Raw genomic sequence first — 16,334 nt, forward strand, 5'->3', positions numbered from 1 at the left:
TCTTACACGTGCATATAGCGAGATTCTGCAATTCAGAAACAAACGCATGCAAATACCGGACGATATAGTGTTCAAAGCAATCAGTGCAACGTAAATTGTAATTTCGCGAAAATTAACACAAGGGAATATAACTACGTACGAGCGATATGTATTATAGTTGCGCGAGTTATCGACAACTGCGCTCAAAATTGTAACGTAGGACGGTGTTGAGATAACACGAACGCGAGATAAAGCGTGCACAAAGCGTCTCGACGTCAAACAGTGCGCGAATGAAACTCGCAAAGGGAAATATGCGCGGCCGATTTAATCGCGTTCTCATTTCATTTCCATCTCGGTCGAATTAACGCAATTTGCAATTTAATTTATCCGTGTTCAGAAACGAACGAATTCTACGTGACGTAACTTTGAAGATCGGCCCGGGGATTCCTTCTTACGATATTTCGCGGCGCGGTGGGAAGGTCTCGATGAGTAGTATAGTTACCTGCTTCCTTCGCGAGTGCGCAAAGATGAAGCCCGCGTCTCGTTTCGCGCAGCGGGGAAATACAACGCGACGTGCAACGCAAATAAGCTGTGGCTGACTCACCGGAGGATAATCGAAGTCTGGGGAAGACGAGACTTCCAGGACATAGTCCATTCTGCTCTGGTTCGCCGGATCCCCCAGCGTAACGGGCGGCGTTAACGTACTCATCGCACTGGTTATCGTCTGCAAAAGAAACAACGTGTCTCTTTCTCTCATGTTTCATCGCTCTCCTCTAAAGAAAATATTGATTATCTTCTCGAAAAATGTTTTCGCTAGATATAAATGTTAGGTAGTATATTTAAATTTTGTTGGAAAATTTAAATATACACATCTATATAAATATTCTGTAAAATAAATCACTATATCTTTCATCTATAATATCCTCGCTAGAATCGTTTTTATTTTTATCGTAGCTATTGATTCGTCGTAATCGTTATCACACTGTTAATTACTTCGCAAGACGTGCATATGCAAGAAATCATTGGAGGTAGCGCCATTTGCGTCAACGCAGTGTACGGAAGTGATTGCATTTTGCCTGAAGGGCAAAACAGAATCGCTCGCGCGCGCGGCTGAACGCAAGCTTGAATGACAAATCGGTGACAATGCTCTTGCAGCTATATATTTGATATCCCAAATTTGCGTGTCACGTAACGGTTATGTCGCGTGTTATTTTGAGCGCAATAATTTATGATTTATGTATGTATATGTCTAGTATACAATTTCGCTCGGGAACAAACGCAAAATCCATGATGCAACATTAACGAAACGTCGACTATCGAGCGCATCATCACCGAACAAAAAAGGGTACAAAGTAAAAGAGAGAATGGATCGATAAATTATAATTTTCAACTAAATCCGCTCGCAAAATTACACAACCTCTCTCTCTCCCTTTTGATTTTAATTCTCATATAATAGATATTGACGTTTCACGCGAAAGAATAGAGGTAAGGTGATATATACTTACTAAAATGGCGTCCCTAATATTCTTTTTAATATCTTCAATCTTTTGCCGCTTTTCCCTGTGAACACAAAGGTATGTTGAACGTTAATGTTGTTAGAAACCCGGCGCCACGTCGTTGTCGAACCGCGTAATTAAATGTGACTAACGGTATGTTAACCAACTATTGACTAACAATTAACAATACGTATTGTACAGACGTATAGTAACGTAAGAGTAGGTCGAGCAGTCGACCGGCAATAATGATCGAGTCACGAGCTGAATGAAACGATAGCGCAGACCGTGTGTTCTTTTATCGGTATTTCCAGACCACGTCGATAATTTTAGCGCGGCCAACTACCACGCGTTTAAAAGAACTCGCAGGAGAGAACTCACGGCCGATCAATAATGCGTATTTCTGGAACTGTCTGTTTTCAAAGATTCCGGACGAAGAGGCAAACTCTCTTGTTCAAAAGACATTCAGAGAAACTGAAAGAACGTCGACATTCAAGAAATTAAGAACTCGTCGCGGGGCGCGGAGTAAAAAAAACTTGGGGTACTCAATCGGTAGATTGAGAAAGAAGTTATCGCGAAATGTAGAAATAAGAGGCTCTAATTTTCTGCTCCGTTATCAACGTTTAAAACGGATGGAAAACAGTATGATTATACACATATGAGTCAATTGGTTTATTTACCTTAACATCATCGTATTCAATTGCCTCTGATTCTCTACCTGCATAGCAAATATCTTTAACAATGACATCCTATTTCGGCAATATAAATGTATTTTCATCGTAACACAAAAGCTCAGAGATAAACAACTTTGGTTTAACTTCAGCTTTCGTTAGTACGCGTTCTATTGCGAACGTAAAAATTGAAAAGTATATCTATACTGCTGACGTCCGTGTAAAATAAATAAAAAAGAGGACATTACGAAATATTGACGTGTACGACCAATGCTCCTCAAAGACGAGAGATCTCCGTTCTATCGCGGATTAGCGAAAGACTGAGGAAACCAAGTGAAATAAAATATACATGAGATATCGCAAATTAGCAGTCTAGAAAGATAGGCGCATGAAAAATGGAAAAAAGAGAGATAATCGCGTATCGAGGAAGTAGAGAAATCATGCGGAACACCGGTGAATAAAAGAAGATTAAACGCTCTTCTCGTTTCAACGAAGCGAGAAGAGAGCGTCGAACGATATAAAATAAGGTCATCTCTGAAAAAAAAAATGCATTTCGAAGATATCGTATAATCGTGTAGAGAAAAGTGAAGGTATGTGGCGCGAATAGATAACCCGCGGTGAATGGATCGCATATTTGGAAAATAATAAAGAAAATAGTAATATAATAATGGATCCGTATCAGCCACGTGTTGATATCGCTGACACAGCGGCCTGAAACCGGTTATGAATCATTCGCAGAACGCGCGTTAAAAAATTAATCGCGCTACAATTTGCGTTTCAATCTCTCGCGTACGATTCTCGAGATACGATTTAAGTAAAAAAAAAAAAAAAAAAGACGTCCGCGCGAAAGAAGATAAGCGCGTCGCGGTCGCCGCAAATAGAGAAACGGTAGAAACAGCGTCAACATGCGTCAATCTGCGTCAACACGGGTCTCGGTCACAACGAAGCTACGTTTTGTGATTTGCCTCCTCGGAAACCGTCTCGAGATTCGAGACTCGAGACTCGAGACTCGAGCTAAACTGTTTTGCAGTGAAAGAAGATGCTCCGGCAAAATTCAATGAACGTACCTCGAGGCGCACGGTGGCCTCGCGTTTCGTAAACGGCTTGCGTGAGTACGATCGTATTCCGCTGACATTTAATTGTAATGCGAGCCTCGCGATGAAAAGCCTCGCGGAAACAAAGAAGAGATTACGGCCCTCCTTTAATGGGTTAACGACACATTGCCGGATTAGAATGGACAGAGCCGAGGAAGCGAACGAAAGCCAATCGATGAGACGCGACCGGCCGCGGCCGGGGCCGCGCGTGGCCATTTTTTTTTTTTTTTTTTTTTTTAAGTAAAACTTACGCTTCGCTGAAACCATTGACGTGCAGTATCCTCATCTGTTTGACGATCGTGCTTTTGCCGGACTCTCCCGCTCCTGAAACAGGGCGAAAATCATTGTGACGTTAATCTCCCTGCTCCCTGGCGTTGCTGCCGCGGTGCTGCACGGTGCTTGCCAGCCACTCCGCGTGCGATGTATTTAATACGGCTAATACGCAATACGCGCGCGAAAGAATATCTCCCGTCGTCCAACGTCGCCCGACGCCGGTCACAAAAATTGAGATTTCATCAGCCGTACAGCGTATAACGGTTATCGATCGCCCGCGATAAGGCATCCGCGGGTTTAACGATACATTGCACGACGAGAGTGCGCGTTTACGCGCCATTTTCGTGCCTTGCGGGGAAATCCGCTCCGACGTCATTTAAAATTCATTTCAGAGCTCGGCTCTAAAATAAACCGAGATGATTTTCGGATGTACAGGAGTGTGATGTCTGATGTACAGGATCATAATGACCTAGATCGCAATGGGGTTAAATTAAACCACCCCCCTTTGATGCCTCGCAAACCAGCCGCGAGCGAAATGCCAAGCTTTTTAACTTTCTGCGATTTAACGTACATACGTTCAAAGCTCACGCTTTCACATAACCATTATTTTTGTATTCTTGATACTCCCACGTGCATATATAATGCTACTCATATCTGCTCATTTTATATAACATTTGGCTCAACTCACGCGTTCAGACGTTAAATATTCCCGACGTTAAACTCTGAACGTCTCGTTTAGTTAAGAACTCGCAAATCAAGTGAGCGATAAGTTGGCGAAAGTTTACGCTCACCATCTTCTACGTACGTCCCTGATATTATAAGCCTGATTAAGTAAATCGCGAGAAATAAAGTTTCGCAAGTATTACGAGGAACAAGAGCTGTTGCCGTTGTATCTATTTGCAACGTTTACGTTGTTGGACTCGTTTACGTTTACGTACGTCTGCAGATACGTAACGACTACGTTATCTGCCGATGAATGCGTTCGATCGTTCATTTTGGCTTTAGATATTTTTTTTCCGAAGATTCCTACGGACGCAGCCCGCGGTCGCGACGACACGAGCAGGGGATCCACGCGGCCGCGTGCGGCCGTAATGACACGCGAGGAGGAAACAATACGGCGACAGCTGTTGCTCCGTCCGTCGCCCGCGCCGCCGCCGCCGCCACGCCGCCAGGCCGCCAGGCCGCCGCGCCGACGGCGAGGATGACGACGATGACGACGCGCATTCGCATCGAATTAGAACGACGACCTACATAAACGGCGGATAATAGGAAGGCGAATGTGGACGCGGCGCGGCGCCGCGCCGCCTTCGCCGCCTTCGCCGCCACCGCGCGCCGGGTTAAACGTCGCGCTAAATAGGCACGCTGTGTCAATGTTTTTCGCACGTATGTATGTACCGGGATGGAAAGGATAGACACGCGAAATAGAAGAGAGAGAAGTCTGATTGTGAGAAAAAATTTCCTTTCAAAACCAAATAGCATTCTGAAACGTAACGTAATTTGAGATGTACTCACTACAAATATGAGTCAAAGTTTTTTATAGAATCGATTATCACAATCCAATAATGTACATCAGAGAAACGGGAAGCAGAAGAGAGAGGTTTATCGGTTCAGTTTATCATTCGGAAAAAGTTTCGATGAGAGAGGCGGAATGTATACAGAGTAATATATGTACAGACGAAACAAAATCTGAAGCAATAAAAATATAGATATTACAAAAAAAAATATTGCTCTCCGAAATAACGGAAAATAAACGTTCGCGGCGACAAGCATTTGTATCGACACTATCGACAGCAACGTAAATCGCTAGAACGTGAATTTGATTAAACGTACTAAAAAGATATCGTAACTCTCGCTTAAATCATCGAAGAGGAGAAAAGAGGGATCTATCCTCATATAAGACATAGCGCGTAACGATATAATAAAGCACAAAAGCAGAATTTTAAATTACAGCCAGGAGACAAGAGGCCAGGAGAGAGAGAGAGAGAGAGAGAGGGGGGGGGAGAAGAGAACGGTGAGAGACGAGGATCGGAAGCGACGAAAAGGGTACAAACCCTACAACACGAGGCAGCCGGTGGATATATTCGTGGGTGCCTGCTCGTACGATAATCGATAAAATTGACGTACGCGCCAGTGAACATCGCGATAGCGGCCGACCGGACGGCTGGTCGGCTGGTCGGCTGGTCGGCTCACCCCCGGCCCCGGCTTCGCGGAGGCTCTCTTTGTCCGAAACCGACGGCCCGCGGGCCCTATCTGATATTTAACGCGCGGCGTGGACGCCACTGCGCGAGAATCATCCTCGGGGCACGCGCGGGACCTCCGAAGCGAAAACGTATCTCCGACTCCCCGAGTTTCTGCTCCCAACGTTCTACTTTCCGGACCCCGTGGCCCACCTTGATGAAAAAACTCGACGCGCCTCCCCACGTCCCGCGAGATTAAAAAGCGTCGGTGGTTTCCAGTGGTTTCAATCGTACGCTCCTCCTCTCCGTATCTAACATTTAACGAGCGCGCTAAAATTTTCTGTAGATTTGTAGATAGAAGCCCGTGGCACTGTGCACTGGCCGGATTATACGTGATGTAAGTCAACGCGCGAGAGGATCGAGCGTCGTTGGACGGGACCGCGTCGGAAGTTTGCGGCAAGGACGCGTTTCGCGCTCCCATGGACTGACTCGCTCTCGAGGTTGAAAAGGATAAAAGAGAGAGAGAGCGAGGTACTCACCGAGGAGGAGCAGTCTGTGGGTAGCCCGGTAGACCTGCTTGTCCTTCTGGAGCTGTCTGGTGATGGCGTCGGATCGTCTCTTCTGATTTTTGCTTTCATCCTGACTGTTTTTGCTCTGACTGCCGAAACACCCCATGACACACCACGGGAAGGATACGCGCGGCTCGCCCTCACCGTTTCTCCCGTTGGCGTTGGCGTTGACGTTGACGTTGACGTTGGCGTCTAGCGTTGCGGAAGCGCGGGACCCGTCGGCCTCGCGGGTCGCGTAGACGGCGGTGGCGGTGGCGGAGTTGAGCGAGAGGTAGGACGATCGGGAGACGGATGGGGACGGACGACGACGGCTCGCGATCGAGTTGGTCGCGAGGGCGATCGCGCGATCGCCGGCACCGGCGGCTGCTGCCGCCGCGACGACCTCGTCGTCGTCGACGTCGTCGTCGTCGTCGTCGTTGTTCACGGCAGCGCCGCCGCCCGCGCCCGCGCCGCCGCTACCGCTGCGGGTCCGCCGCCGCGGTTCGAAAAGCGCCCCGAATCCCGCCGCCGCCGCCGCCGCCGCCGCGGTTCGAGCGCTACACTCGCTCCCGTTCCGCGAATCCCGCCGTCCGCCGTCCTCCGGTTCCGCCGTTCCGTTCGTCTCGGTTTCACTCTATCGGGGGTCTCGCTCGCCCGCGCCCGCGCGCGCTTCCTCCCCCGATCGACGTCTCTCTTCTTCTCTCACTCTCTCTCTCCCTCTCCTTCTTTCTCTCGTTCTCGCTGAAACTATTCTCGCTCTATTTCTTGCTCCTTCGGCTCCTTCTCTTCGATCTTCTTTCTCGTGTTCACTTGGTGACGACGGCGACGGCGACGGCGACGGCGACGGCGACGGCGACGGGCGACGGCGACAACCGAGCCGTTTGTCCGTCTCTCGCGTCTCGCGTACACGTCTCTACACGTTCGACGTCCGCGACGTCCGCGACGTCCGACGTGTTAGGCACGCGGGGGTACCTCCCGGCGCGGCACTCACGGTCTCACGTCACGAGCACACTTGACGTTGACGGCTGCATCTATCACTGGCGGCCTCCACTGCCACCCGCGGAACCATAACCACCACGACCACCACGCACCATGGACTCGGCGCTCCGCGCTCCGCTCGCCGGGCGACTGAGAGAGCGAAGAGTGAAGACTGAAGAGAGTCCTGTCTCTGTGTCCGTGCTACTGCTGTGTGTCTGTGTCGCGCTCGCTCTCTCTCCCTCCCTCTCGCGCTCGCGCTCGCGGTGTGTGGTGTGTTGCGCGCCGAGCCGACCAACCTCTCTCGCCTCGCTCGCTCACGTCGAAGCGAGAGCGAGAGAGAGAGAGAGAGTGAGCGGGGGGGACGGGGCCGTCGCGAACGTCTCGGTCGGCGGGGTGCCGACGACTGCGGCGAGTGCGGCGACGGCGACGGCGCGCGTCGCGACCGGGGCCCGACGTCTCCGGCCGGCCGCTCTCTGTGCCCAGGATGCGCGTGACTCGCGAGAGCTACCCGCTACCCGCCGACGGCGCGTGGCGCGATTGGTGGGGTCGGGGTGTGACGACTACGACGACGACGTCGGGACGCCGGAGTTACCCCGCGATCGCGAGTGACGCGCGTCTGTGTACTCTGTGTTCCGCTCGCGCGGTGGCAGCGCCGGCGCCGGCGCCGCGCCGCCGCGGCCGCGGCCGCGCGCCGGCCACCACGAGCCGCGAGCCACGAAGAGGCTGCTCCGCTGCTCCCGCGACACGCACGCACACCCGCGCCTAGGAAAAACACGCGGCGCGACGCGCGACCCGGTCTTTCTCTCTCTTTCTCTCTCCCTCTCTCCCTCGCCGCGGCTGCGACGTCTCGGGCGAGTCCGGCGCGAGAGACAGGGACGACGGGAGGGAGGGAGAGAGCGAGACGGATATAGTGGAGGGACACGGCGCGTGTTACGCGTAAAACGCACGACCTCGCCTCGTCTCGTCTCGTCTCGTATCGTTTCTTCGACGCGTCACGCGAACCAGATCGGAGATTCTTTTCTCCGCCGATATGACGGCGACGGCGCCGGTAGCGGAGGCGGAGACGCGCCGACGACGACTCGCGACTCGCGACCTCTCGGATCGCCCAAGTCGAGCAGTAGTCGAGGGGATGACGATCGGCGCACCTCGCCGAAAACGCTCAAGTTTGTTGCTGTCGGATTCGGCGTGTCCAGTCACACCGCCTGTCTCAGCTCCGGCTCCGACGGAGCTTGCCGTTCGTGACGAGCTCTTCTTCTCCACCTCTTCTCCTCGCTTTCGTATGGATCTTATCCTCGGAAAGGAGATCTTTTTGCGACGAGACGTTTTCCAGAGGAAAACTGTTCTCGGTTCCTTGTTTTTTTTTCTTCTTTTTTTTCCCCCGAAAGTTCGCCTTCCTTCGCCCTCGCGCTTTTCTATCCTGCCCTTCCTCCGCCGCCGCCGCCGCGAGCTTTCGTCGACGATCACGGCAAGCAGCAGCAGCAACACTCGGGGGACCCGCACCAGCACCCTCGCCGTCTTTACACAGTTTACACCTGCACTCTACTCTCTACCCTCTATACCCTCTCGCCGCGCCCTCGCCGATCTTTCTCTCGTCGCTCGCGCTCGTCTCTCCTCACTCAAGTATCCCTGAGCGGCCTGAGCCTGAGGATTGAGGAAACTCGCGGCCGAAACGTTCGAGTTCGAGTTCGAGACGAGGTGTTCCTTGCAGCCAACATGTCGTCTGCTAGGCCATCAGCGCGCGACGGACGACCAGGTGTGTGCGCGGGACTCGAGGTGCCCGAACTGTTGACGCCGCGACCGGTGTCACCATCGAGATCTGGCGATATATCTTTTTTTTATTCTTTAGAGAATCCTTGGCACGCTGCACGCTATCTCAGCCCTCGAACTCGAACTGACGTCATCACGTGAAAACGCTCTTCCGCTACTTTTGACAGGCTTTGCGGGAAAGCCACGTATCTAAAAGTAAATCTAAATAAATCTAAATCTGGAGTCCTGCGACGCTGCCTCCCAAAAACTTTCCCAGCGGCATATAAAATAAAACGTGAAAAACGTGAAAAAAAACGTTCACTATTTTGTTATTTATTTCTAACGATATTAAGGTGCGTGCGGCTGGAGCAGTCTACGGCCTCGCTATGTTCGAATGTAGCGTCGTGTTAACGAAACCTGCGTACTAGCAACGTTAGCTTTTCCTTCTCTCTAACGTTTCCCGCCGTACCTTGCACGATACTTGTGCCGTAGTACGTGTGCGCTTCCTGAAATAAGCCGTCGGGTCGTCGCGTTTAATATTCACGACGTCGTTGACAAAATGTTCGCCTAACTACGAACTACAAAAAGATACAAGACGAAAAACGTAATCTCCGTATATGCAACACGGCAACGCAACGATACGAACGAAAGGTCTAATATTACGTTCGTGTTTCGTCTCAACGACGAAGGAACAAAGTGACGGCGTTACCGCGAACGTAAATAAAACGTAACACAAATACATACATATCTATTATATATACATATATTTTTTTTTTCATTTCGTATACGTAGCAAACGAACGTGTCGCTTGTACGCGGTAAGCGTTTAAAAGAAAATGTTCTTTCTTAGTTATATTTTCATATACACATCTCTTGAATGTTGCACAACGCGTGCGTATGACATAAAATGCTGTAACATCAGCAACATGTGTGTGTTTAATACTGTGTGTTGACTTTTTTGTGCTGTTTAGATCAAAGATCATTTACGCTCCACTGGCTACCGCGTAAAGTGAATACTTTCGTACTCGACGTTCGCGCGATTTCTCCGTCTCCGACGCGTCGCACTCTCGTCTCCCGTACGTTTCGATAAGTTGTAACGTTAGCTGGTGGTACGTCACTGACACGGCTGCAACTTGGAAGGCTCGCGTTCAGAAAACGCTCTTCGCATCTATAATCTTTTTCAACGACTTTAAAGCGAACATTTTTCCAAGATGTCCGCTTCATGTTTCGATCGAGCGAGCCAGACTTAATACTGTCTCGCGTTCCAGACTTACGACCACGCTGCGTTCTTCACGTGGAGCTTGTCGCGGTCTACAGCTTGGCGGAACCCGTCTTCAGCGACGCTTCCGTGGCGTTTTCGTCCGCTAGCAGAGCCGTTAGATCTAGATCTTGGATATTTACGGCTTCGGTCGTATGACTGGGAAGTCCTGAGAAAACAAAATATATAACGATACACGGAAACGCGTTAGTCATAGGAAACGTCAACACGCTGACTGCTGACACGACGTTGTCTTAACGTTACCTGAATGCGCGATAAAGAGATTCTTGAGAAACCCAAGCTCCTTGGTAAGCATTTTAATTTTCTCCTCCAACAGTTCGTTCTCCGTTTTCAGCTGCGTTACTCTTTCCAAGGTTTGTTGCGTGCGTAATTTACTCTTCACTCTGGATCGTTTCACAGCCTGTGAAACAGCGGAGCGAACGACGATAGTATACGCATATGCAAATAACATGCACACGTTACATGGAAAAAACTGATATATATATATATATATATATAGATTACCTGGTTATTCCGATCCCGCCTCTTTCGATAATCCTCGTCGCCCTCGTCCTCCATTTGCTTCTTTCGTTTACTGTTTTCTTTATTTTTCGGCGCCATATAACGTAGCGGGCTAAAACACAGATGGTTAGTTTCGTAACGTTTCAAACGGCAAACTTTTACAACGTAAAGTCAGAGGGATATCCAAGATAATAATGGTCACGTCGTCTGTGTTTCGTTCTTCGACATAAAACATGTCTCGAGTTTAGAGATAACGAGAAACTTTTCAGCTACATGACGCACCGTGTATTTTCTTTTGCTACTACAATATCTTTTTTCCACGCGCAGTTTAAACCAGTTTAAACCTACGTGGCGCGGACGGCGAAACGCGCGTCACCCTACGCGCGATCCCTAGATGCGTGACATGTGACAAATATATACATTGATGTTTCAGGCGTTTCAACGTCCGGCTGATCGTTACGTTAACTTTGTGTCAGCGCGCCGTCGCGTAACGCGTAACGCCACAACGCCGGTATGCTCCGTATTTACCCAATAAAGCCTTGAGCGCGCTGTTAAGAAACCGGCCCTGACATCTTCGCGCCAGCGAGCAGCCTCGGCTTGAAAACCGTCAACAGGATTTCACTGTGACGCGTATCGTATCTCGCCAAGTCGCGACTCGCGAGACGGACGCCCCGGCATCTCCCCCCCGAATTTAAGCAGAAACCGCCGCGCCGGCTCGTAAAAACTTAACTACGCCAACACCGATGGGTACTTTGTATACATTTTTTACGCGTGCGACTTTATCTAGGAAATGCAACGAGATGTGCGTGTCACGCGAACGTAATATCACGTGTCCGTACCGCCATTTATTCTGCGTATCTCACAGGAACGGCAAGTCACGCGAAAAAGATCGCATATAGCCTTGATAAGAGAACATATCTCGGGGTTCCCGTAAAAATATGAGAATCTACCTCGCGAATGATTTCTCACTCGTCGTGTTAGCGTTACACGCGTGCCCGCTCGTTTCCGCGACGTGATAACATTATAAACTCTTATATAAATCTGACATCATCGGCCGCCCGCTCGCGCGCGCTACACGCGTTATCGTTATACGCGGCAGTATAAACGAAAAACATCGAGCCGACACTTCCGCGTGTAAAGACGGAAAACAGCCGGCCGTTTTAAAAATTTTTTGACGAGTTTGTTTTTTGTTTTGTTTTGTTTCTTTCTTTTGGCCATGCGGCCATGCCGCGCCTCGCGTCCCGCTCCCCGTAAACTCACCGGGACTTGACCGGTTTCGAGCCGCTCGAGCGTCTCGAATCCCGTGCTGCCCGTGCACGTGACACCGTCGTCGAGGAATCCGTACGGATGCATCGTCATCGTCGCGCGTTTCTCTCCCGTTTCTCCCGCGGAATGCGCGACGCGCGATAATGCGGACATGAAATCGACGTCGTCTCCGTCTGTCGCGTCGTCGACTTGTTTACCTCGCGGTGGGATGGATGAATAAACGTACGATAGAGGGGGAGAGAGAGATAGCGCGGAGCACGTAGCGCTCTCTCTCACTCTCAGGGTCATGTTTTCAGCATACGCGATAAGTACTCCAGCAATTGCTCCAAAAATGGCGAATTTAAATACCCAAACAACCATACGAAATACGTACACTGCGCGAACGATGAACGATGCTCCTCTCCTTACGTCGCATAACGAACGCCGCGATATTATGACTTATGACTCGAAATGATGGCTTTAACAGGTAGGGTAGGATTGGGTAGGATCTCTGAAGATCGCAACGCGTGGACCTAACCTAGAAACTTGGCTCGTATCGATCCGCTCTCGCTTCACGCGCGCCCTTCCAGCACTTGAATACACACGTTTGATTAAACATATATATTTGTGTGCCCAGAGAAAGAGAGGGCGACGGAGACGAATCCTGAATCCCGAACCTCGAGACTCGAGTCCGATGGTCCGATGCCCGATCAGAAACGGAGCGACGTACATACGTGTACAGGTGTACACGCGCGGGGCACGTGCATCGATGCGACACGTGGCTCTCCTTCGCGCTTATTCTTCTATCTACTCCCTCGAACTCTCACCTCTCGTCGAGTCCCTGAACCAACTCGTTCGCTTCAACGTAATCCTCAATCCTCGGCACGGATAGTGATACGGAACTGTCATGTGTCCTTCGGCATCGACGCCGACCCATTCGGATATGTCGCGGGATGACGCAATGCGCAACCGAATCTTTGCAACTGCACTTTTGCAAGTGCCGGGCAAACGGGATGCGTGGCGTCCTCCGGCTGCGCGACTAACAACTACGTTGCATCGCATCGCGATGGCCGATGACGTCTCGTCTTGACGTCGCGTTACCCTTACCCCGAGATAACATAACCCCCGAGAATTTACGGGTCGGCGTCGGCGGTCGCACAACGTCTCACGTTTGCATACGTGGAAAACGTTCTGAAGAGCCCCACTTTCTCGCGATAGCTACGCGCGACCGAAAAAACTTGTATAATAAATAAACGCACGACGTCCCTTCGTCCTTTTTTACCGCCTCACACCGTTTGCATTCGACGTATAATGGGAAACAATATTAACGGCAAAAAAAGAAAATATAAAAATGACAAGTAGATTTAGCCGCGCGCGCGCGCTGAACGACGTTATCACGACGCGAGACGTTCTGAGATCGAACTCCTTTTTTATCTTATACGTTTCAAGTCCGACACACGTGTGTGTGTGTCGCAGACGTAACGGTCAAAGTTCGTGGCGTATCGTAGGATTCGTAGGAATGATCTCACACCTAGTTAAAAAAACGTACACATTTTCCTCATATAAATTTATTATATCTTTGATAGTGCCGCCGAGCACTCGTAAACCCTGTAAACACGTACTCCGTATATGTTCGTACCGTCAAAGACGTGCTCTTTCCGTTCATTTAGTATGCAATAATTCTGAGATATTCGGCGGGGAACTGCTATCCGGAATATTTTTAAATAGCGATGACAAACCGATACTCGTCGAAATGATTCAGATGCGTCACTCGCTCTCGGAGCCGCTTTCGCCGCTCGCGCTAGCGGACCCGCTACCGCTACCAGTACCGGATCTCGATCTTGACCGTGACCTGGACTTGGACCGCGAGTTCGACCGAGATCTCGACGGTGACTTCGCGGGCGTTCCCGAGCGCGATCTCGATCTCGCGTTCGATCTGGATCTCGATGTGTTCCTCGCGTGAGGACTGCCGGACCGAGATCGTGCGTTACTGCGCGCGTTAGACGGCGAACGCGAGCGTGATCGAGACGGTGATTTAGATTTGGATGGTGAACGTGAGCGTGACCGCGAACGCGCGCTCGACCTCGACCTCGACCTCGACCTCGACCTCGATTTGGATCTTGACTTTGATCTCGATCTCGATCTTGATCTCGAGTCGGCGTTGGAACGAGACCGCGAGCGGGATCGTGATTTTCTGCTGGATGCTCGCGACGATACCCGCGAGGACGCCCGCGAGGACGCTCTCGACGAGGCACGAGAGTCTCCCTCGTTCTCTGCTTCGGAACCTACAAACAACGTTTCCAATTATCGGACAAATTTTCAGAGCGATATACAATAATAGCCTGAATATACAAAGCGAACCTTTAACCGCCGTATCTTTTCGGTCTGTCTTTTCCTCTTGTTGAGTAGTCTCCTGCTCCTGCTCCTGCTCCTGCTCCTCCTCTTCCTCCTCTTCGTCCTCGTCTTCCTCTCCTGGCGGCTCCAATTGTTTCTCTCGATATCTCTGCATTCTGAATTCGTTGGCGTTCAGCGGTCTATGACGCACTATCAGGCGCGTGTTGTTTGGCTGCTGTCCGACCTTCTGGCGCCGTTTGCTCAGTCGCACGCGCGTCTCCAGTTCATTGTAGTAAACCTGCGGTACACAAGAGGATTAACGTGACGAATATCACGGAATCATATAACGCGTGATACACGAGCGCGACGAGCGCGCTGATATATATACCCCGTCTTGTCTCATCACAAGGAAATAATTCTCCTCGTATCCCTTGGAAGCTTTGCTCTTCACGTTCCAATTGTATTCTCTCGCCATTTTGTATTCGTATTCTTCCTCATCGGCGTACGCGATACCAGCAGTCAAGTCCCGTCGGCGCTTCTCCAACGTTTCTTCCAACGGCAAAAAGTAAGCTACGAATTGCTCACCGCTCTCGTCCATTACACCTCTACGAGAGAAGCATTGTTTTAAACACGAAAATCCAAGTTCCTTCCACATTGCGTAACGTAAACGTATTGCGAGAGCTTACCGTATCATAGCTTGCGACATTTCTTCGATCTGCGCGGGTACAGATCGACCAGTTGGCGCAGGATCAGAATCAAATATGACTTGCGCACATGGATATTTCCACAGCTATAAAAATTTATAAAAAGATGACGATACACGATGAAGATATTGTTTACACAGCACGCTCAGCACGAGTACCTTAAAGTCTGGATATACTGGTAATATTTCTGTAGGTACTACGTTCGGTTTGCTGTAGTGTCTTTCAATTGGCTTTTTATTGTCTTCGAAGGTCTTTTCTATAGCTTTTATTTGACTATCGCGATCCATGTACAACGTTTCCTCCTAATCGAAAATACGTGACGTTTGTTATTAAAAAAAATAAAAATATACAAATACTCCGCAAGTGTTGCATATATAGCGTAGAAGGCAGGGTCGTACCTTGAAGTTCTTCTTGATACTGTAACCAACTTTAGCTTCAACCTTGTCTGCCGTTTGCGGCTGGAATCTGGTACTTTCTGTGGAAATATATTCTGTACGTCGTAACCAAGAAACACTCCTGGCATGATGTCGGGACCGTTTAGAGTCCTGTGGCGTAAGAACGTCTTCCTCCAGCAACTTTTCATCCGCTGGATCTAATTGAGCATTCAGATCACCCGCATACGTGTCTTTATTTATCAAATCGATCTCTACACCTAAATCGTGTTCCGTCAGTACTTCATACTTGTAGTTGCGCTCTAATGAAGTCGGATTATACTGAATAAACCTGCGTTATAGATATCACAAATCATTACTATTATTATTATTATTAAAGGCAAAAAGACGTGAGCAGCGACAGTTTGGCAGTTTGACATCTGATCGCTCACCTGGTCGGTTCGAAGGGATACGTTATAAATTTCGGGTCAAACGGAATATCTGGCAGAGTGTTGCAATATTTAACTCTGCATATGAGCTCGGACCTGAAAAAGCGCGGGTCAATGGTCAATGTAGCAGCGCTATAGTTGTATTCATTTATAGATTAACTGTGGAGTGTGGGTGCGCGCGTTTATCCCTGTTACCGTTTCTCCGCTGGTCTGGCCGCGCGTTTGTCCCTGTCAGCTTGATTGCTGTTGGTTTGTATGGTAGGTGCCATTTTATCGCGTCGCGAACTCGCCGATCTAACGATCAACAACAGACGTCAAGGCTCATAACTCACAACACAATATAAGCTTAAAAGCCATCACGACCGAGCGTCACATAACCACGTTGATACTGTGTACGTCACGCGCAGTCCACGCAGAGGCCATATTGCCATTGCAGCCGAAGCCGACCGCTTTTCTCGCGCATGCGCGAGAAAATAAAAAAAAATTGGCATAA

The 16,334-nt window shown here is 49.7% G+C and overlaps 3 protein-coding genes across 3 annotated transcripts in view; all 3 read right to left on the reverse strand.

The window, feature by feature from the left end:
* Nucleotides 1-8,702, reverse strand: part of Galphas (G protein alpha s subunit) — a 33,566-nt gene extending 24,864 nt beyond the window's left edge. Inside the window, exons 1-4 of the mRNA XM_071789754.1 lie at nt 6,227-8,702; nt 3,489-3,561; nt 1,485-1,539; nt 584-703 (exon numbers count right to left, since the gene is read on the reverse strand). Of these exons, the coding sequence (XP_071645855.1) occupies nt 584-703; nt 1,485-1,539; nt 3,489-3,561; nt 6,227-6,362 (384 nt within the window). The 5' untranslated portion in view covers nt 6,363-8,702. The remainder of the gene's footprint in view (nt 1-583; nt 704-1,484; nt 1,540-3,488; nt 3,562-6,226) is intronic.
* Nucleotides 8,703-9,700: 998 nt separating this feature from the next.
* On the reverse strand, nt 9,701-13,036 carry Irbp18 (Inverted repeat binding protein 18 kDa). The gene is made up of 4 exons (XM_071789763.1): nt 12,811-13,036; nt 10,742-10,850; nt 10,481-10,637; nt 9,701-10,385 (listed from the first exon to the last, which is right to left on the reverse strand). The coding sequence occupies exons 1-4, from the start codon at nt 12,918-12,920 to the stop codon at nt 10,270-10,272; spliced, it is 492 nt and encodes a 163-aa protein (XP_071645864.1). The 5' UTR covers nt 12,921-13,036; the 3' UTR covers nt 9,701-10,269.
* A 499-nt stretch (nt 13,037-13,535) lies between these two features.
* On the reverse strand, nt 13,536-16,285 carry Atms (RNA polymerase II-associated factor 1-like protein antimeros). Its single transcript, XM_071789740.1, has 8 exons — nt 16,037-16,285; nt 15,845-15,937; nt 15,420-15,744; nt 15,180-15,323; nt 15,004-15,107; nt 14,706-14,922; nt 14,345-14,615; nt 13,536-14,268 (listed from the first exon to the last, which is right to left on the reverse strand). Exons 1-8 carry the CDS (start codon nt 16,108-16,110, stop codon nt 13,751-13,753), a joined length of 1,746 nt encoding a protein of 581 aa, XP_071645841.1. The 5' UTR covers nt 16,111-16,285; the 3' UTR covers nt 13,536-13,750.
* Nucleotides 16,286-16,334: the final 49 nt, after the last annotated feature.

This window comes from Temnothorax longispinosus, chromosome 10, assembly GCF_030848805.1.
Source record: "Temnothorax longispinosus isolate EJ_2023e chromosome 10, Tlon_JGU_v1, whole genome shotgun sequence".
Lineage (NCBI taxonomy): Eukaryota > Metazoa > Arthropoda > Insecta > Hymenoptera > Formicidae > Temnothorax > Temnothorax longispinosus.

What these genes read in the sequence shown, in the direction of transcription:
- Irbp18 (XM_071789763.1), bottom strand. Translation starts at nt 12,920, where the DNA reads ATGGGTCGGCGTCGATGCCGAAGGACACATGACAGTTCCGTATCACTA. An exon ending in GGCGGGATCGGAATAACCAG is followed by an intron (nt 10,638 to 10,741) that starts GTAATCTATATA and finishes GCTGTTTCACAG; the next exon opens with GCTGTGAAACGATCCAGAGT. An exon ending in TCTCTTTATCGCGCATTCAG is followed by an intron (nt 10,386 to 10,480) that starts GTAACGTTAAGA and finishes TTGTTTTCTCAG; the next exon opens with GACTTCCCAGTCATACGACC.
- Atms (XM_071789740.1), bottom strand. Translation starts at nt 16,110, where the DNA reads ATGGCACCTACCATACAAACCAACAGCAATCAAGCTGACAGGGACAAA. An exon ending in CAGTATATCCAGACTTTAAG is followed by an intron (nt 15,108 to 15,179) that starts GTACTCGTGCTG and finishes AAATTTTTATAG; the next exon opens with CTGTGGAAATATCCATGTGC. An exon ending in AAAAGATACGGCGGTTAAAG is followed by an intron (nt 14,269 to 14,344) that starts GTTCGCTTTGTA and finishes CGTTGTTTGTAG; the next exon opens with GTTCCGAAGCAGAGAACGAG.